A 21,300-nucleotide genomic window follows, 5' to 3' on the forward strand; every position below is an offset into this window, starting at 1 on the left:
CAGATCGAGGATGCAGTGAAGATGTTTGAGGATAAAGAACCGTTCCATTTCATGGATTGTTGGAAGATACTTAAGGATCAAGCAAAGTGGAATGACAAGCTTCTTGAGCATAGCGGCGGGAATGCAACAACAGATGGGAACACAGTTGACTCTCAAGGGTAAATGCCTTCAGGTAATAACAATGTGCCAGAAAGACCGGAGGGTCGAGATAGCGCAAAGCGTAGGAACAAAAGAGCAGCAGAATCAGAGGCTAGCACAGCAGTTGAGGTGCTGCAGCGCATTCACGACAACAGGGAGAAGAATCAGGCAAATGAAGATGACCAACTTGAACAGATTCTGGCCAGGAAAGATGAAAAACTGAGTTTGCAGAGGGAAATCTTACAGATGAAAAAACAAGCTAGAGAGGAGGACTTGCAACTGAGGAAGCAGGAGACAGAGTTGCGAGCCAAGCAAACTGAGGCACAACTCATGACTGCAGAGGCTGGAATAATGGGTGTCGACTTGGAGAAGGTGGCTCCACATCTTAAAGATTACTACATCGGAATGCAGCGTCAAATCATGGAGCGTCGCTGATTTGCTCCAGGCAGCAGCAACAACACTAAATAAATTATATATTGTATTGAACTATGTTGCCATTTGTGTGAACTATGTCATGTTTTTCTTATTTGTATATTGCCCTGAACCAATTGATTTAAGTTGAATTATGTATGAACAATGTTATTGTCCTATATTCTTTACTGGAGACCACATAAATTGGGAATCATCATAGTTGTTCATATAGCAACTTAAATGCATTACACTATTGTTCGAAATACAAAGGGGCTAGCTGTCCAAAGTACTAAGCTGTCCATTGAGCTGTCCAAAATACAAAAGGGCTAGCTGTCCAAAATACAAAAGGGCTAGCTGACACCAGCGGACTGTCCTGATGATCCCTTCATCGCCCAAATGTGCTCCACAAGATCTTTGCACAGTTCATAACATGTTTCCTTGTTCTTTATAACTGTGTAAGCATCCATCATTTCAGCGATGTTGTTAACAGGAGGGTCTGATGGACCAGGCCATTCTCTGTTTTCAATATGAGGTAGGTCAGAATCCCTTTCATCGGCAATGATCATGTTATGCAAGATAATGCACGCCATCATAATATCGCGTAGATCAGAAGGTTTCCACAGCCGTGCTGGGTAATGAAGTATCTTCCACCTGGCTTGCAAAACACCAAAGGCACGCTCTACATCCTTTCGACATGCCTCTTGTCTTTCTGCAAACCATCCATCCTTGTTGTTAGCAGGAGCAGGGATTGACTTCACCAATGTGGCCCAATCTGGATAGATACCATCAGCTAGATAGTACCCTAAGTGGTAATCGTTGCCATTGACAGTAAATTCCACAGGAGGCACACATCCATTTGCTAAGTTATCGAACACTGGAGAACGATCTAACACATTGATGTCATTGTGTGATCCTGGCATTCCAAAGAAAGCGTGCCATATCCGGAGATCCTCTCTTGCTACAGCCTCTAGTATGAGTGTAGGTTTGCCTTTGTGTCCCTTATACATTCCGTGATGACCAGTTGGGCAGCTAGACCACTCCCAATGCATACAGTCAATACTTCCTAACATTCCTGGAAACCCTCTGGCAGCATTTACCTGAAGAATATGCTTCATCTCCTCTGCTGTTGGTGGTCGAAGCCATTCCTGACCATACACTTGTATAATTGTTTGGACAAATTTCTTCAAAGTCAGCAGAACGGTGCTCTCTCCCATTTTCAAGTGATCATCTAAAGCATCTGCTAGACCACCATATGCAAGCATCTTGATGGCAACAACGCACTTGTGGGTAGGAGTGAATCCTGCTTGACCAACACAATTGTTGTTCTGAGCAAAATATGAGTTAGCGGCTGCCAGCTTTTTGACAAGGTCACGGAACAATTCTGGTCTCATTCGGAACCTATATATATACATCACAGAGCAAAGTAGTTAACATCCGTAGTTGCCTCCAATGTGTGTTCCTAATAAACTGTTGGGCAACTAGTAAACATGACAAAGTACCTTCTCCTGAAGTGGTCCTCATTGTAAAGTGGCCGTTCAACAAAGTAATCAGCCATCAATTGTTTATCACGGTTGTAAACTCGATGTCCTGGAACAGAACCCCCCTTCGACGTTTCCGCTGCAGCATACAAATTGCAGCGGCAGCTTCAATCTCGTCGTCCTCGTCCCTGAGGTCAGAACTACGACCCAAGGATGAAAGTCGAAAGTATTTTGATGCCATATCTGAAAGAAATAAGCAAAATCTGAAAGCATAGATAGTACACCATGAATGGGCACTAGCGTAGAGAGCCGCCGCACTTGTTTCGCTCGCCTCCCACCATTTTAACAGTACCACTCGATGGGGAGGAGAAAATACGCGGGCCCTAGTGTAGAGCGCGGCACTTATTTGGCTGTACTCCCGCCATTTTCACAGTGCTACTCGACGGAGAGGAGCAAATGCGCGGGAATGTAACTATCAAAGCCCGCCAACCAGCAATATAGCTCCTGCTGTTGGAAACAACGCGTTTTTACTGCACCGCGCAACACTGTGCACGCGAGGCAAACGTAGTTTTGCGTCGGCAATATGCCTTGCACTGTTGGGGTCAGCCTTACTTTCAAAAAAAATACCCATTGCCATCGGCTTTGGCTTTTGGGCTTCCCGGAGGCGGAGGGTTTGGGTTCAGTTCAGGTGTTCATCATGCTGCCCAAAATGAAGCGCAGGAATCAGGCAGAATTAGGAAGACGAGCATTTCATCTGTGCAGCTGTGCTCACTCTGCAGCAAACACCATGTCACAAATGGGTGTGTTTAGATCCCTCAAAAACCCTCCCAAAATCCAAACTTTCCATCACATCTCCATCACATCGAAACATTAAATATATCAAATGATCCATGCATGGAGTACTAAATGTAGGTAAATAAAAAAACTAATTGCATAGTTTTGATGTACGTTGCGAGACGAATTTTTTGAGCCTAGTTAGGTCATGGTAGGACAATATTTACCACAAACAAACGAAAAATGCTATAGTGTCCGATGTGACTTTTCGCATCCCTTTTCCCTCCATCTAAACACAGCCATTGCAAACAAACAGTAGTCCTCATGTACTGTTCAAGACTCGTGTACTAGCTCGGACATGCTCTACTCAAGTGCTACATGCTGCTAAAAAGGTTTGCTGTTTGGCCCCATGTGGTTACACTGATCCGCTCTGCACACACAAGACAGTCAGGAACATGACATCCCATGACGGTCAAAAGCGTGAACCTCCATATAGTCAGGATTCAGGGGAGGGAAATGGCACTCAAATGCAATCACAGGGCCTGTTTTCAGGAGAAAAAGCAGCTGGTATTTTCTTTATTATTAACGAAGTGTTGTTACAACCCAACAATCCCAAAGCCGAAAGTCACTCACTCCAGTCAACATTTGCGAATTTGTCGGATTTATTTGCCCCCTTTTCTCTCAACAAAACTCTGCACTGAACCCCATTTTCTCGCAGCTGATACCGGTGCTCAGACAGAAAGCTGGCTTCCAACTAACTTAACCGTCTCTGTCTCCTCCCCTTTCTACAAATAGGGGCCTCACTCACCCTGCTCTGCTCGGGAGACCCACAACCACTAACCAACTGTCACTGGCGGCGAGTCCACTTGGCCGAGCCGCCGAGCGCGCCATGGCGCCCAAGACCGCCGGCCGCTCGCGCGTCCTCGCCGCGCTCCACCTGCTGCTCCTCGCGCCGGGCCTCGCCGCGGCGTTCAACTACGCCGACGCGCTCGCCAAGTCCATCATCTTCTTCGAGGGCCAGCGCTCCGGCAAGCTGCCTCCGGGCAACCGCATGGCGTGGCGCGGCGACTCCGGCCTCAAGGACGGCGCCCAGTACAATGTACCTTCTCCAAAGCTCGTCTCTTTCTTTCTTGCTCGCTTGCTTCTCCAATTCCAATCAATGGCGGTCGCCGTTCGATTTGTGTGTGACGATTTTGTTTATCCCCTTCTCCTAAAACCAAAAAAAAATGAAAAAAAGGTGGATCTGGTGGGCGGGTACTACGACGCCGGCGACAACGTCAAGTTCGGCCTGCCCATGGCGTTCACCACCACGATGCTGGCGTGGAGCGTGGCGGACATGGGCAAGTTCATGGGCGGCGAGCTGCCGCACGCCCGCGCCGCCGTGCGCTGGGGCGCCGACTACCTCCTCAAGGCCGCCACGTCCACCCCCGACACGCTCTACGTCCAGGTGGGCGACCCCAACCAGGACCACCGGTGCTGGGAGCGGCCCGAGGACATGGACACCCCCCGCAGCGTCTACGCCGTCACCAAGGACCGCCCCGGCTCCGACGTCGCCGCCGAGACGGCGGCCGCGCTCGCGGCGTCCGCCGTGGCCTTCCGCCGCGCCGACCCGGCCTACTCCTCGCGCCTCCTCCACGCCGCCATGCGCGCGTTCGAGCTCGCGGACCGGCACCGCGGGTCCTACAGCGCCGGCGCGCTGAGCTCCGTGGTGTGCCCCTTCTACTGCTCCTACTCCGGGTACCAGGACGAGCTCCTGTGGGCGGCGGCGTGGCTGCACCGCGCCTCCAACAACGCGTCCTTCATGTCGTACGTGCGCGCCAACGGGATGCAGCTCGGCGCCGGCGACGACGACTTCTCCTTCAGCTGGGACGACAAGCGCGCCGGCACCAAGGTGCTGCTCGCCAAGGGGTTCCTCCGGCGGCGCCTCCAGGGGCTGCAGCTCTACAAGGCCCACTCCGACAGCTACATCTGCTCGCTGGTGCCGGGGACCAGCGGCTTCCAGGCGTCGCAGTTCACCCCCGGCGGGCTCATCTACAAGGAGGGCGGCAGCAACATGCAGTACGTGACGACGGCGACGTTCCTGCTGGTGGCGTACGCCCGGTACCTCCGGTCCGCCGGCGCCTGCGCGGTGTGCGGCGGCCGCGACGTGGCGCCGGCGGAGCTCGTCGCGCTGGCGCGGCGGCAGGTGGACTACATCCTGGGGAAGAACCCGGCGGGGACGTCGTACATGGTGGGGTTCGGCGGCCGGTACCCGCGGCGGCTGCACCACCGCGGCGCGTCGATGCCGTCGGTGCGCGCGCACCCGGGGCGGATCGGCTGCGACGAGGGGTTCCGGTATCTGCACTCGGGCGCGGCGGACGCCAACGTGCTGGTGGGCGCCGTGGTGGGCGGGCCCGACGCGCGCGACGGCTTCGTCGACGACCGCGACGGCTACGGCCAGACCGAGCCGGCCACCTACATCAACGCGCCGCTCGTCGGCGCGCTCGCCTACTTCGCCGGCACCGCCAGGTACTGACTGGTCGGTCGTGGAGGGGCGCCGTGCTGTTCACCAGGCGGGCGTCGGGTGTCGTGTCCGTATCCTTGACTCGGTGAGTCGTGACAGTGTGGGAGCGCCAGGGCAAAAGATTTGGTCGAGCTCCCCCGTCAGTTGTACGCGTCTTGCGTTGGTTGGTTTGAATGTGGCTAGTGTGGTGTACTACGTGTAGTTCGCAGATTCTGCTCGTGCTTGTGGAGTGGATTTCGCCGTTTGGGGCTGGACTTGTGCCCGTACCTCCTATTTATTGTGCAGCGCCTCGTACGGTCCAAATGGACTTGGGCCCTGTTTGGTTGGTGCTACCACAAGTACTATAAAATTTTGACTAATAATTAAGGGTATTAAATAAAAGCAATTTGCAAAACTAACTCCACAACTTTACACTACTTCGCGAGACGAACCTAATGAGGTCTTTGACCGCACGATTAGAGGATCACTGTAGCATCACTGTAGCCAATCGTCGATTAATAACTGTCATTAGATTCGTCGTGAAAAATTACACCCATCCGTGAAAATATTTTGCAAATAAACTTCATTTAGTATTCCATGCATATAAGATTCTTTTCTCGGAAATTATGCGCGCTACTCGTGCTAATCAACCCAACAGGGCCTTGGCACGACGATATGGGTGTCTACTCCTTGTTGGGCTAGTTACCCAACTTCGTTCATCTTTGCTCCCTAGGATATGACTACTTTCAAAGCGAAATAATCACCACCATCCAATCTTTCAACCAATAAAAATTATAAGAATTTGCAGTACCTTTGTACAATTGAACGGAAATCTTGATAAAAGAAATTTCAAAGGTTAAAACTGGGCTTTGGCTCCAATTTATACCATTCTATCCATAAAAGCTTGTCAACAACATAAGGTCGTACAATCAGACAATGCACAACTCGGCCTAATAAATATCCACTCCCAACTTTTTCCCCCAAAAAAAAAATCCACTCCCAACTGCAGGTCTATGTACTCGGTTGAAAATATCAATTAGTTGCAGATAAAACAAGGCACTGGCTAAATTCTGCCAGAATTCTTGTAACATAAGTCCAACATCGCTCCAACTGGATCTCCCCAGAATACAGATACTTGTTCCATAAGCTTATCCCGACAGGTTCATCAAGACAGGAAAACATGCAAGCATTCTAAGCCAACAAAACTCCCAACTAGGGGTCCATAGATACTCAGTTCGCCGCTACAGGTGCCCCAAGGCAGAAAGTGATACAAACCTAAAGCAAAGTTTATGAGTCACATCCACCGCATGACAGAAATAAGTTAACCAAAAAACAGATGATGGTACAAGCCCCATGCCATTGCAGGCCTTATACTGAAACAAGAACGCAGCTCCTATCTCGCAAGTTAACAAATCCATCACAGTGTGATGAAGTCGAGCACACCCAATGGAAAAGCTAGTAAGGGCGATATCGCCGGCTGTGGCTCCCTTCACCGCCTCTGCCACCGTCCCTCCGGTCACCACCCCTCCGAGGTGGGGGTGGAGGCGGCATTCCACCAGGCTGTTGCCTGTCCGATCAACAAAAGAAAATACTGTCAGGAACTGTAGAAGTGCACTCACACGTATAAACAGCTCTGGCAGGGTTGTGGCAGGGTCATACAGGACATAGCCAAGACGGCCGTCCGGAAGCACCATTGGTACCATCCTCATTCCCGCTGGTGCTCGCCCTCTACCATATATCATTGGCTGTAAATAAGATCTTGTTAATAAAACACTGCAGTCCTGCAGATATGAAATATATGAAATCTGAATGGTTAGGTTGGCACCTGGTTGTATGCAGGACCACCACCACCATATGCACCATATGGATCTCCCATGTAGCCGCCGCCACCATAAGGAGGAAGAGGATAACTAGGCCCCCCTCCTCCAGGCCTGTGTGAATGATCAGGTTTCTTATCTGCCAAAGGTTTGGCCATGGATACTTCCAGTACGTTACCTGCAATTTAAGTGAGCACAGGGTATTATGTTACAGAGTAAGCCATTCCAGCAACCAAGAACTTAAGTCTCTAACTAATAGACATCGCTACGGATATTTAAACTGCTACTCTTACTATAAACAGGTATGCTGAACACAGTGAAAGATAACATGAAATCAGTACAATGGATACAGATACGATTTTGATTCAAGTATTCAACTTTGAACAACTTTCCAAATGTCTCACAGGTGAACACTAAATTTCATAGTGGATGATAACAGGGAGGCAGGTTTACCTTCAATTTCATATTTTTCACTTCCTTTAACCGCCTTCAGTGCACTTGATCTTTCAGCAAAATGAACAAATCCAAAATCCCTTTTATGCCCAGCCTTGGGAGGTGGCAGAACGATTTTTGTGACCTCTCCATGCTTGTCAAACAGTTCCTTAATCTTCTCTTTAGAAGCATTCTCAGGTAGGTTCTTCACATATATAGTCTTCACCTGGGTATAAAAAATGCAATTTCAGTAAATATTCAAAGTCTCAGCCAAACGAAAGGAATTTGGATGTAAATTTCTGCGCATGAAACTTGACAGGCCAAGATTGACTTGAACAAACAGATGTTTCCATAAACGCATACAGCAATCTACACTTAATCCAGCACAAATCTATTGGTATATTGGCTTGCGATTAAGTGTGCCTAACAGCAATTTTGAGTAGTCATTTCCTACTCTTCCACATTGAAGCACAGTTCCAAATGCATTTATGTCTAAGTTTGGGCTGCTTGAACACTTTATGAAAGGAATATTGTTAAATAACCAATCTAGTTGTGCATGGTAACCGAATTTCACATGAAACATCCATGTATTTTTTTTTTACTAAAACGTCTGTTGTTCAATATATGCTCAAAATATAGCGTACCATATAATGAAGTGTCAGGCAATATAGTCATCTGTTCCCCATTAAATTGAACCCACTGTGTACTTTCAAAAATCAACTACCTAGTGCACTAAGGCAGTGCCAACAGACCAAGAGCTACCTAGGAAGTTTAGGTAGACATTAGAACTAGAGACCACGCGCACATAGCACCTAGTTTGTTTCAGTAAAATCGAACCACATTGACAAAAGTCTAAATCCTTAATCTAATAATCAGGTGAGAAAGGACTAATCAGCAAATATAATACTTCATGCTTCTCTCCAGTGGCTTCATAACAGATGACATAATCAAGAGAAATGCTTCATTTACAAGTAAATTTACCAATTCATCTGGAACAAGAGAACATGCTGGTCTGTACAAGTCTATGTGTTCTAAAATCGGAAGGCCTAAGCAATGGTATGATAAATAGATGATACATGTAAAATCCGTTCTTTTTGGAAGAGGGGTTCATGTATCGTGCCTACCTGAGCAGCCGCAGATGAAGCATCTGTTGAACCCTTAGGTTCTGCCCAGCTGACAGTCAATTGGCTTCCATCAACCTTGAAGTTTGGTGATGAAAGTTTCTGCTTGGCGTAGTCAGCGCAGGCATGGTTATAATACTCAACAAAGAGGAAGCCACGATTACGGTTCGGGTCATGCTGATCCTGCGAGACAACCTCTCTATTAGAGAACCTGACACTTCTAGGGTAGGATCCAAAACAACCACGAAATCACAAAGCGCACCTTAAACATCTCAATGTTGACAACACCTGGCCCCTTCCCTTTGATAATGTTCCTCAGCTCCTCCTCACTCAGCCCCTTGGGCACATTCCCAACAAATAGCCTGTGCTTTGTCTGCGACAATGAGCATCGCAAAGTCCTCCCCTGCACCAAAATAAGTGCATCATACACGACAGAATGAGAAACCCCATGTTACGCAGAAAATTCGACATCAAGGTGAGGAACACTACCTTGTACTCCCTTTCTTGCACATCCTCAACCGCACGCTGCGCGGCATCCTTGTCTGTGAACGTGACAAAGGCGAACCCCTTGTTCTCCTTTGTCTCCCTATCCTTGGTCAACCTCACCTGTCATTTCACAAAGTCACACGGCGATGCGCATCACGGCTGCATGTGCGTTACAAGCTGATAAGCAATGCGGAATTACCGCGAGCATCCACCGACCTCATAGACTTCTCCCAACGGCTCGCACAGCTCGCGGAGGTCCTCCTCGGTGATGTCGCGGGGCAGGCCGCCGATGAAGACCTCGGAGCCGTGAGGCGGCAGCGCGAGCAGCTCCTCCCACTTCCTCTTCTCCTCCTCGTCCTCAGGCCCGTCGCCGGCACCCTCCTTGTCCATGTCGTCGCCGCCGCCCCCGCCCCCTCCCGCGGCCGGCTCCGCCGGCATCCCGCCGTCGGCCTCGGGCTGGCGCTCCTCATTGTAGTCCTCCTCCTCGGGCTCCTCCGAGTCGTCCCGGCTGCCGCGGCGGCGGTACCCGTCGTCGTCGTCCATGCCATCGTCGTCCCCCTCCAGGTCCACCTGCTCCTCCGGCTCCTCCGACGGCTGCCGGTCCGACATCCCGAAACCCTAACCCTAGGCGAAAAAAAAATCCCCCAAAAAAATCACATAAATCACCCCATAAACCCCCCAAAAATCACATAAACTCGCATCGGGCAGGCGGAATCGCAGATGCGCGCAGCGGATCTAGCGGCGGGGGGGATCGAAAACACGGGGTTACCTTTGGACCGGAAAAAACCTAAGCGCGGCATGATGCGAGCGAGAGAAACAGGAGCAAGCAGTAGTATGTATGTATGTATGTATATAGATTAGCAGTGGGGCGACTCGATCCGATGGATCGACAAGCGATTCCCGCAGCAGAACGAATTGGGAGGAGAAGATCGGGGAGGAGGGGGGAGGCGGAGCTTACTGGAGAGTGGAGTTGTTGTGTGGGTTGGGGAATTTGGCTGCGGGCTTTTGGGGGTTGCGCTGCGGGTGCCGCCTCCGCCACCGGTGAGCCGCGGCCGGCTCGCGGGGGAGGCTTTTATAGCAGCGGGTGGGGGGTCCCTGTCTTGATGCCGGTGGTTGCGCCGGTGCCGCTCGATGCGGATCCAACGGCCGTGAAGGGAAGAACGGGTAGAGTGAGGTTTATGGTTTTATCATGCTAGGTAAAGTTTGGATATCACGTGTTTCGTGATGATGATGATGATAATGATGGTGTGTAGGTGTTTTGTTATCTTTTTTCTTCTCTTATCATCTTTTTCAAAAAAAATATTCAGAGGATATCTTTGCGGCTTTTGCAATTTTATTTTTCATGACTATGTACCATATTCGGCCCCGTGGTAATATCTGCGAAATTTATTTTGCGTTATCTCGAACGTTTAATGGTAAAAATGTGTGATCTCAAACATTGATTTGGTGTGATTTCGGAACAAAGATGTGCATTTGTTTCACCGGTCATTCGATTCTGGTGTAGGGGTTGAATTGAGCTGAGCTCACGTGTTGTTTGCTTTATGGAAGGAAAAGGCGTTTTTTATATATTTTTTAAAAATGTTTTTTACAGAAATATATTTTCGGTTTTATATTTTACAGTTTTGTACTCTACCGCCTGGCAAGGGGGCGGCAGGGACCTACATATAAATAAATATAATTTTTTTTTGCACGGAAGCCCCTGGTGGGAGCCGGCCACCCCCCTGCCGGGGGCAAGCAGCCTGCCTCCCGGCAGGGGGCGGCAGGCTCCCCCCAATATAAAAGCTGACCAACCATTTGGGATTCACCAATTTGATACAATGAACGAAATTTAAATTGAACGTTAAACAAGATACCACATAAGATATTACATTGAATGTTTCATTCATTACAACCAAATTCTATAGAAATACGCACTGCCAACTAATTAAACAAGATATTTAGGCATACTACATACATAATATACTTATTTTCGTACAAACAAATACATTGGAAGGTGTGTCGTGCACAACTACATGCGGCGAATTCTTGTAGGTGGAGCCGACCCATCCGTTGGATTCCCGGAAGGTCCAGCCTCGGCAGCAGCAGTGGGTACTGAAAGCTGTGGGCACTTCTTGTAAGTGTGACCGTCCGCTCCACACAAGTTGCAACGTTTTTTCTTCATTCCAACCTCGGACTCGTCCATTCCGTTCCGGATACGACGTATCTGCCGTCGGCCTATACCCGTCTTCGTAGCTAGATCAGGGATGAGCATTGTATTGGGATTTTTTTGAGAGAATATGCCTAGAATACCGATGCCGTATATCTCATGACACCAAGTCTGTGCTGCGGCTTTTTTGTGAAATATTGAGAAACATATGACGCAGCATCTAACCCAGATACAGAACAAGCCGCGATGACATGAGAGCATGGTAAGTGATGCACCTTTGGCTTCTGGCACCGACAGAACACCTTCCCGTCAATGGTTATCAAGACTTTTTGAATTACCCTTTGTCTGCGGACACCATGTCCGGTCCTGTTCCTACATGATACCTCAAATCTTTGCTCCTTTGTACCCATCGATATGACTGAGTGAAATCGAGTCTTTTCAAATTTTTCCTCCATGTACTCATTGACCCTTCTGCAAAAACGCAATCCTGGATCATGAAGTAAGGAAGCGGCTGATGTGTACCGCTCCCTAAAATACCTTATACATCCATATATGATGAACTCAACAATGCCAACAAAAGAAAATCCACGAACACGATGCATTAACATATTGTAACACACAGCATGGTTGGTCGTCTCGATTCCGTAACGCCTCCCATCTGTGTCATATAGAAGTGACCACTTCTCTTTAGGCGCACCATCAATCTACTGTGAAAATGGCTTAGCATGTCCAATTACTGAATCTATAGAACGTCTCTTGCTGGATGATGAGGCCTGGCTCTTAAGAAATTCGGCGCTCATATAATCAATTATACCCCCACAAAGCATCGAACTTCCTCTGCTGATTCTGAGCGCACAATCGCTTGAACAAATTCATCAGATCCTTGTTCTTGAACCGCTCATAAAAATTAGCAGCCATAAGCCTCACACACCATCTACTAATAACATCTGGCCATATAGGAAGTGAAAATGGACTACCTTCTTGTAGCTGCCTTATAGCTGCAAGGAGATCTGCATGTCTATCACTAATAGGACAAACATTAGGCCTTCCAACAACAACGTGATTCTTCAGACGTTCAAGAAACCAGTACCAACTTTCTGTATTCTCATTCTGAACAAAGGCAAAGGCGATGGGAATTATCTGCTTGTTGCAATCAATTCCGATTGCCGTCAATATTGTTCCCTTATATTTCCCTGTCAGGAAAGTGCCGTCAATACACAGAACAGGAAGACAGTAAATGAATACCCTCACACATGCTCCAATGCAGAAGAAAACTCGTAGCAGAATGCTTGGCCCCCCTGACAAGCTCGGTACACTGTATGTATCAAAAGCACTTCCAAGATTTCTGTGCACAATTGCTTAAAGCATACGAGGTAGGTTGTCATATGATGCTTTATAAGTGCCAAACCTCATCTCGAATACTTTTTGTTTAGCCCGCCAAGCCTTTGCATAGCTGATCACGTACTGGAAATTCTGTTCAATGTCCCTATTTATCAATGCATGCTCGTAATCCATTTTATCAAGGATCACCCCATACATCTTCTTAGCCACGAAAGTTGATGTGACATTATGATGATGTCCCACAACACCTGTCAATCTACAAGTATGTGGTGTAACAATTGAACATTCCCAGTGTGTCTTGAACTTTACCTTGTAGGCATGCACTCGCAATGTACAGTCTCTATTTGCACACCTCACCTCGTATTCTTTGCTGCTAGACTTCAGTACTCTGAACTCCTTCCTTAGAGATACAGCCCAGAACTTCACAGCATCCTTCACATCCTCAATGGTACGATACTTTACCCTTTGTACAACCTCATTCACTCTGTATTCAAACTCCGAACTCATAATATCTTGTACCACTGGATTCCCAAAATCCTCTTCACGCTATTCACCTAGCACTGGGAAGCGCTCATCGTCCTCATCGTCCGATGAGTCCCCACATTGCTCCATTATTCGCGTATCCTGGTCTTCTTTCTCCATGTCCTCCACAATTCCAGGTATCCGCTCGCCTTCATCTGCTAAACCTTGTGGTTCTGGTTCTGGTTCTAGAGCTTGCACGTTCTCTTCTTCTTTATCCTCTTCTATCTCTTCATTCCAGTTAGATGTTGTGTGTGTTGACCCTTCAGCTAAATCACCGGCATTCTGGTGAATCTGAATTACCATTGCGAGAGGCCACACACTTTCAAGAGTTGCGTGCATGTAATGTTGCCATTCTTCCATACTACTTATAGGCGTCAACTCCCAGAAATCCCCATTAGTTTCTCAGGAAGTCAAGGTATGAACCGTAAGCAAATGGGTCTTTGGATTCACATTGAACTTCCTGTGAAGACATTTCCGTATGGACTCAAAACTCCTCTCTAGGGGTTTATCTAGACTGCGCTGTCTTCTTTCCAATGCTGATAGATTTACTCCATAGGAATCATGAGTAATTCTATAGAAGTCACCGTAATGAATTTGAAACGCCACCTTGTTTGACATATCTGGCCATTCAAAGACTTTATTTTAATTAATCCAATATCTAGAAATATGGTATGACTTCAATTATAACCACTAATCCGAACCCTAAGTGCTTGCAATAATAAAAAATACTAATCATAGAATTAAATATACAAAAAAAATTCAATGAGAAAGTTGAGAAATATTGGTTACCTGCGGTTCGGATCCAAAATCCGGCAGGGCTTCGCCGGCGGAATTACCTCCCTCACCCCTCCTCCCTCCCTCTCCCCTCTCTGGATCTCGTGGGCAGGAAATGAGGGTGCGAGGGAAGGGGCTCAGCTTTTATATTTGAGGGGGGGCCTGCCGCCTCCCTGCCGGGAGGCAGGCTGCCTGCCGCCCCTCCACCGGGCGGCAGGTGACTGCCGCCCGGCAGGCGGCAAACTCCCACCAGAGGCCTCCGCGCAAAAACAATTTATATTTGTTTACATGTAGGTCCCCTGCCGCCCCCCTGCCGGGCGGTAGGGGTACAAAACTGTAAAATGTGAAACTAAAAATATATTTATGTAAAAAATCTTTTTAAAAAATATAAAAATAAAAAAGCCGCAAGGAAAAGAAGATAGAGAGAGAGGCCCAAATCACGCATTCGTTCCCCCCAAACGGGGCCAGGAAATTTGTCTCCTTCTCCTATGGGCCGAGAAACAAAGTGAGTCATGGTCGGCCTTTATGTAATTATTCTACATCTTGCGATCTTCTGGCCCAGCCCAACATCTGGCTACCCTAAGCCCAGTCCAATAATTGTTCTAATATTTTGTGAGGATATGGGCCAAAACGAAATCTCAAGCAGTTTAATGGTGCCTTTGTTTCATTATGATTGCAAAAGGCACATTTTGGACTACCATTCCAATTTTTTTGATTAAATTGTCTTTAGTTAAGGTAACCCCTCTACCAAGATGCCAAAGGAAGATTTTTATCTTAAGAGGAAGTTTTAATTTCCATAGCCAATTTTCTAGGACCGGGATAGGTACAATCATTAATTGTTTGTACATATAGATCGGACCGAGAATTTTCCATCCCACTGTACAACCCTTATGAAAACATATGTTTCCTGAAAAAGTTGAACATTAAGCAAATAAGTTACCATGTGTTACCAGGCAATTACTTTATCCCCAACAATTGGCCTACGGAAAGACAAATTAAGTAGTATTGATCTCATGACTTCAGCCGCAACTGTGTCTTGTTAACATCGTATCAGTCCAATGACCGCCGCTAATGCTGCAATTACAATCAGATACGGATCTTCCATGTTTGGATCTACTCCCTCCCTAGTTTTGTCAACAACTTTTGTGGGCCGTGACGATCTCACTAGCTAGCGCTTGGTTATTAACGCAATAAAGAAGTAAATTAAACTCTCAAGTTGGCCTATACATGCTGTAGAAAGATAAACATCAACCACCCAACCTAACTGACTTATAGAAATGTGACCCAATGACTAGCAGTGCCTTCTGCCATATAAGTCTAACCAAGAAGCTTCATGGTTACAACAAGAATTAATCAATCTGCATTTTACAATCAAATGGGTCTACTTTTTCTCTAGCCTGACTCACCTTTCTCCTTGCAACTTTCGATCTATGCAGTGGATGCTTATATTGCACATGCTTTTTATTTATCATTTTGGTGCACCAGCAGGATGATGTGACTTAATTAAACTATTTTATCATGATGCTTGAATTTTGATCATATGGTTAAAATGATTATATGGATAGACAAGTTATTTTAAGTTAACATCGGAATTTGGAAATCTAGGTTGAGCAAGACACCTATTGAGTTAGGAAATGAAAGAACACTATTTAAATTTTCTATATATATATATATTTGATACAGACTATTTGAGTAAGTATGGACCATTAGATCTTTATAAAAATCTAATTAACGATATGTTCTCTTTTCTGTCTAGTGTAGCACATCTAGCCAAAATAGATTCCTCCTCTCATGTGCTACCTCCCAGAAAAATATCACGATTTTTAGACAATATTAACTATGCTTTCTCCATTATTTAATTGTTAATTGAGAGGTATAAAATTCTAGAAATATATAAATTATACTGTAGCAAAACCGCGTTAGGTTGAGGTCAGAGTTGTTTTTCGAACGATTTCGGTAGTTTGAGATGTAGAATGTCCGATTTCGTAGTTCAAAATTCAAAATTGGACGATTGTAGTAGTTCAAGGTTGAAAAATGAAATTTTCCTTTTCCAATAAGGTGTCGAACCCCTTACGTCTTGGTTTGGCCACTAACTTCCTGCAAGCCAACCACCAGTCTAGAAGTTCCCCATACGGAGGGGGTAGAAACGCTTGACGCCCAGAGATTCGTAACAGTTCGAACCAGCACTCTCTGCGAAACGCACATCCAAGCAAGAGGTGGTCTATCTAACATATATGAGTCACTGAAACTATTAAGATCATAGCGGTGACGTGGATCCAAAGTGTTTCCTACGACTACGAGTAGGATACGACAAGTGCCGTACAGGCGAGGGCAAAAAAGTCACAGTCTGCAGCTGACGAAGTACAATAAGTTTACACAAAAGTGGTTTATTTGCAATTTCTTATGTTGTGCCGCAAGGACACGAAACGTGCCCCATACAAATGAGGCGGTTGCAGACTTGCAGCACGCCGACGTGATCACGGCGCGTCGTCGTTGTCGTCACCAACGCGCTTCCACTACTACCCGGACCATTTGTCCCGATTCCAAAGGGCTATTTGTCCCGGTTTTGGAATCGGGATTCGGCTGCCGGGACAAAAGCTCTGGAGTCTTTTGTCCCGGGTGGTAGAACCGGGACAAAATGTCCCTCACGCTAAAATTTTTTTGCGCCATGCGGGATTCGAACCCAAAACCTATTGTCTGGCGCATGGCTTTCTTGCCAACTCACCTAAGTAGTACATGTGACTCAGTAAAGAATAACTTTCTTTTGAACTATCACGTGGAGGGGCCTTTTGTCCGGGTTGGTAACACCAACTGGGACAAAAGGGTCCTTTAGTCCGGGTTGGTGCCACCAACCGGGACAAAAGGGTCACCCTTTAGTTCGGGTTAGTGTTACCAACCGGGACAAAAGGGTTGGGCCTTTTATCCCGGATGGAGCCACCAACCGGGACAAAAGGAGGTCATTTTGTCCCGGTTGGTGCCTCCAACCGGGATAAAATACCTCTGTCCCCCGCTGGCCCGGCTAGCCGTTGGACTCGGAACAAAAATCACTTTTTGTCCTAGGCCCAAAGACAGCCTGAACAAGTGGCTTGAACGCCTGTACTAGTGTTCGCCGCCGCTCCCAGCCCGTTATATTAAGGCCGCCTTCGCCTTGATGGCTAGCTAAGGCCTCAAAGCCCATCTTAGCTTGCACGAGCAGCTAGCGCTCATGGCAGCGATGCGGGCCCTCTTCGTCCTCATCCCCGTTCTGCTGCTAACAACCCATCAGCAGCTCGCCGGCGGCAGCCCCCCGCCGGACCCCGTGTCCTGCGCGCGCGGCACGTCGGACTGCACGGTGACGAACACGTACGGCTCCTTCCCGGATCGCACCATCTGCCGGGCCGCCAACGCCACGTTCCCGAGCACCGAGCAGGAGCTGGTGGCGGCCGTGGCGGCGGCGGCCGCCGCCCGGCGCAAGGTCAAGGTGGCCACCAGCCACTCCCACAGCTTCCCGAAGCTGGCCTGCCCGGGGGGGCGCGACGGCACCATCATCAGCACCGAGCGGCTGAACCGGACGGTGGGCGTGGACAAGGCCAGGCGGCTCCTGACGGTGGAGAGCGGCATGCTGCTGAGGGACCTGGTCAAGGTCGCCGCCGACGCCGGCCTGGCCCTGCCGCACTCGCCTTACTGGTACGGGCTCACCGTCGGCGGCATGCTGGCCACCGGCGCGCACGGGAGCTCGCTCTGGGGCAAGGGCAGCGCCGTGCACGAGTACGTCGTCGGGCTCAGGATCGTCACGCCCGCGCCGGCCAGCCAGGGGTTCGCCGTCGTCCGGGAGCTCGGCGCCAGCGACCCCGACCTCGACGCCGCCAAGGTCTCCCTCGGCGTCCTCGGCGTCATCTCCCAGGTATAGTAACACCTAACACCACGTGCAGTCCAAGATCGATCGGATCTCAACATGCATGGCACTGCAGGTTACTCTTGAGCTGCAGCCGCAGTTCAAGCGGTCGGTGACGTTCGTGACGCGCGACGACAAGGACATGGCAGCGACGCTGGCCGCGTGGGGCGGCCTCCACGAGTTCGGCGACGTGTCGTGGCTGCCGCGGCAGGGCAAGGCCATCTACCGCGAGGACAACCGCGTCGACGTCTCCACGCCGGGCAACGGCCTCAACAACTACCTCGGCTTCCGGGCGCAGCCGACGCTGGGGCTCCTCACCGCCCGGGCCGCCGAGGAGCGGCTGGAGGAGGACGGCACCGACATCGCCCGGTGCCTGGCGGCGCGGCTGCCGGCGGCGACGTTCGAGCTCCAGGCCTACGGCTTCACCAACGACGGCGTCTTCTTCACGGGGTACCCGGTGGTGGGGTTCCAGCACCGGATCCAGGCGTCCGGCACCTGCATCGACAGCCGCGAGGACGCGCTGCTCTCCTCCTGCACGTGGGACTCCCGCATCCGGGGCCCCTTCTTCTACCAGTCCGGCTTCAGCGTCGCCATGCCCAAGGTCCCGGCGTTCGTCGCCGACATGCAGCGGCTGCGCGACCTCGACCCGCGCGCCTTCTGCGGGATGGACGCCAAGCTGGGCGTGCTCATGCGCTACGTCAGGGCCTCGTCGGCGTACCTCGGCAAGGCGGAGGACTCGCTGGACTTCGACGTCACCTACTACCGGAGCTACACCGACGGCGCGCCGCGCGCTCACGCCGACGTGTACGACGAGCTCGAGCAGATGGCGCTGCGCAAGTACGGCGCCATGCCGCACTGGGGCAAGAACCGCAACTTCGCCTTCGACGGCGCCATCGCCAAGTACCCCAAGGCGGCCGAGTTCCTCAAGGTCAGGGACAGGTACGACCCGGACGGCATCTTCTCCAGCGAGTGGAGCGACCAGGTACTCGGCATCAAGGGCAGCCCCAACGTCGTCGGGGCCGGCTGCGCCATCGAGGGCCTCTGCGTCTGCTCCGACGACTCCCACTGCGCGCCGGAGCAGGGATACTTGTGCCGCCCGGGGAAGGTGTACACGGAGGCCAGGGTCTGCCAGTTCCAACGCGCCACCCGTCTCGTCGACGAACTCTGAACAAAGAATGATCGTTACTAGCACATTGGTCCGATCTGTTTGATCTCTGTAATTGCAGATATCATAATTTTTGCATCTGAACTCTCATAGATATTTTGTGTGTTGATTCAATACGTTTTGTTGAAATACATATGAGTTTGGAAACAACAACTACTACTGCTGTATTTGGATTGGAAGCAATTGAATGGCATTGGTTGTCAAAGGTTGAGATTTTGACTGGCTCTTGTTACCATGCATGAAGCTTCTTTGTTAGACTTCTATGGCACAAGAGAGTGCTAGTCCATAGGGCAACTTGAGAGTTCCAAATTTACTCCTTGTGTTTGGTGCTGAATAGTCTTAATTTTCTTTTAAAAAAAAGATGCAGTTGAATTGACTTGATGTAGAGCAAATTGCTGCATCTGCGTGCCCGGCCTTATCTCACATAAAAACACCAACAACTTGATTTGTCATCAACTGAAGAAAAACTTTTGAAAATCGTAAGATAATGAAGGACTACCAAGGAGAACGCCGACGAAGCAGAGACGCTAGAGAAGGACACTCGCCGAACCACGACGAAAGCCGACAGCCAGTCTAGCCTCGCCACTTCATATTTATCCTCCTACAACATGTATAGGGCAACTTGAGAGCTCCAAATTTACTCCTTGTGTTCGAACGCGCCACCCATCTCGTCAACGAACTCTGAAGAAAGAATGATCGTTACTACTCTCCATCCATTTTAAATTGCAAGTCATTCCAATTTTCTTGAAGAGTCGAACTATTTTTATATTTGACAAAAATTATAGAAAAGATTACAATGATTTTTCACACCAAATAAATATACTTTGAAAGTATATTTAGCGAATCCAATAATACTTATTTGATAAATAAATATTAGTACTTTATTGTATAAACTTGGTCAAACTTAAAATATTTTGACACTCCAAGAAAATTAGAATGACTTACAATTTGGAACGGAGGGAGTAACACATTGGTTCGATCTGTTTGATTTGATCTCAGCAATTGCAGAGAGCATAATTTTGCTTTTGAACCGAGAGATATTTTGTGTGTTGACTGATACGTTTTGTTGAAATATATATGGGTTTGGAAACAACTACTACTACAATATTTGGATTGGAAGCAATTGAATGGCATTGGTTGTCAAAGGTAGAGATTTTGACGGGCTCTTGTTACCATGAAGCTTCTTGGTTAGACTTCTCGGGCACAAGAGAGTGATAGTCCATTGGGTCACATTTCTAAAAGGCCGTTAGGTTGGGTGCTTTATATTTATCCTCCTACAGCATGTATAGGGCAACTTGAGAGTTCCAAATTTACTCCTTGTGATTGGTGCTGAATAGTCTTAATTTTCTTTTTAAAAAAGATGCAGTTGAATTGACTTGAAGTAGGGCAAGTTGTTGCATCTGCGTGCCCAGCCGTATCTCACATAAAAGTGCCAACAATTTGATTTGTCATCAACAGAAAAAAAAGTTTTGAAATAAATTCTATCGTAAGATAATGAAGGACTACTAAGGAGAACGCCGACGAAGCAGAGACGCCACAGGAGGACACTCGCTGAACCATGACGGAAGCCAACAACCAGTGCTAGCCTCGCCGCTTCATATTTATCCTCCTACAACAAGTATAGGGAAACTTGAGAGTTCCAAATTTACTCCTTGTGTCTTGTTCTGAGTAGTCTTTTTTTTCTAAGAAAAAAGAAAGATGCAGTTGGATTGACTTGATGTAGGGCAAGTTGCTGCGTCTGCGTGCCCGTATCTCACATAAAAGTGCCAACAACTTGATTTTTCATCAAAAGAAGAAAAAGTTTTGAAAATACTAGTTCTATCAAAAGAGAATGCAGGACTATACATTATTGTTCACATTCCTTAAAACCATCAACGATATCAAATATTTAATACAATGTTGATTGGTAGCGACAATTAAGAAAAGCACCCTCAAAACATGAAAAAGGAGAGAATTTAAGTAAAAGATCGTATCATTTATTTTTTTTGCTATGTCTGATTATTTGGACATTAAAGATGACCATGACCTGTCTTTCAATAACTCAAACGTTTTCTCCTCAAATGATTTATTTCAGAAAGTAGCTTGTCATTCCTCTTATCCAAAGATATAGAGCTAAATATTCTGCCTATATGTAGGAATTAGTTAGGTCCTCATACCTTGACTTATTTTTTTTTGTCCCTTTTGCATCGGTAAAGTTTTATATATTTTTAGTGCATATTAGGTATTGATTGGAATGACTTTAAGATTATGCGTTCCAGGAACGACTTTTTCACATATTGTGCAAGGGAAGTGGAGGCCAATTGGTTTTGTGTAACTAGCCTATTAACCTGAGCTCCTGC

At 48.0% G+C, this 21,300-nt stretch overlaps 4 protein-coding genes across 8 annotated transcripts; 2 read left to right on the forward strand and 2 right to left on the reverse strand.

Moving 5' to 3' along the window:
- Positions 1 to 899: 899 nt before the first annotated feature.
- On the reverse strand, positions 900 to 2,104 carry LOC120679727 (protein ALP1-like). Its single transcript, XM_039961382.1, has 2 exons — positions 2,049 to 2,104; positions 900 to 1,947 (listed from the first exon to the last, which is right to left on the reverse strand). Exons 1-2 carry the CDS (start codon positions 2,102 to 2,104, stop codon positions 900 to 902), a joined length of 1,104 nt encoding a protein of 367 aa, XP_039817316.1.
- A 1,508-nt stretch (positions 2,105 to 3,612) lies between these two features.
- On the forward strand, positions 3,613 to 5,577 carry LOC120680294 (endoglucanase 19-like). The gene is made up of 2 exons (XM_039961908.1): positions 3,613 to 3,900; positions 4,039 to 5,577. The coding sequence occupies exons 1-2, from the start codon at positions 3,691 to 3,693 to the stop codon at positions 5,314 to 5,316; spliced, it is 1,488 nt and encodes a 495-aa protein (XP_039817842.1). The 5' UTR covers positions 3,613 to 3,690; the 3' UTR covers positions 5,317 to 5,577.
- Positions 5,578 to 6,330: 753 nt separating this feature from the next.
- LOC120678669 (heterogeneous nuclear ribonucleoprotein Q-like) lies at positions 6,331 to 10,195 on the reverse strand. 5 transcript variants are annotated; one of them, XM_039959950.1, is made up of 9 exons: positions 10,098 to 10,195; positions 9,356 to 9,763; positions 9,143 to 9,259; positions 8,916 to 9,056; positions 8,657 to 8,830; positions 7,554 to 7,758; positions 7,109 to 7,278; positions 6,943 to 7,028; positions 6,331 to 6,850 (listed from the first exon to the last, which is right to left on the reverse strand). In XM_039959950.1, exons 2-9 carry the CDS (start codon positions 9,746 to 9,748, stop codon positions 6,739 to 6,741), a joined length of 1,398 nt encoding a protein of 465 aa, XP_039815884.1. In that variant the 5' UTR covers positions 9,749 to 9,763; positions 10,098 to 10,195; the 3' UTR covers positions 6,331 to 6,738. The 5 variants fall into 5 exon arrangements, with proteins under 5 accessions (XP_039815884.1, XP_039815880.1, XP_039815882.1 ...); XM_039959946.1 differs by having other exon boundaries at positions 8,657 to 8,836; XM_039959948.1 differs by having other exon boundaries at positions 8,657 to 8,836; positions 9,356 to 9,757; positions 9,909 to 10,182.
- Positions 10,196 to 17,085: 6,890 nt separating this feature from the next.
- LOC120678668 (L-gulonolactone oxidase 2-like) lies at positions 17,086 to 19,177 on the forward strand. Its single transcript, XM_039959945.1, has 2 exons — positions 17,086 to 17,805; positions 17,873 to 19,177. The coding sequence occupies exons 1-2, from the start codon at positions 17,128 to 17,130 to the stop codon at positions 18,962 to 18,964; spliced, it is 1,770 nt and encodes a 589-aa protein (XP_039815879.1). The 5' UTR covers positions 17,086 to 17,127; the 3' UTR covers positions 18,965 to 19,177.
- Positions 19,178 to 21,300: the final 2,123 nt, after the last annotated feature.

Source organism: Panicum virgatum, chromosome 6N (genome assembly GCF_016808335.1).
Source record: "Panicum virgatum strain AP13 chromosome 6N, P.virgatum_v5, whole genome shotgun sequence".
In the NCBI taxonomy this organism is placed as follows: domain Eukaryota; kingdom Viridiplantae; phylum Streptophyta; class Magnoliopsida; order Poales; family Poaceae; genus Panicum; species Panicum virgatum.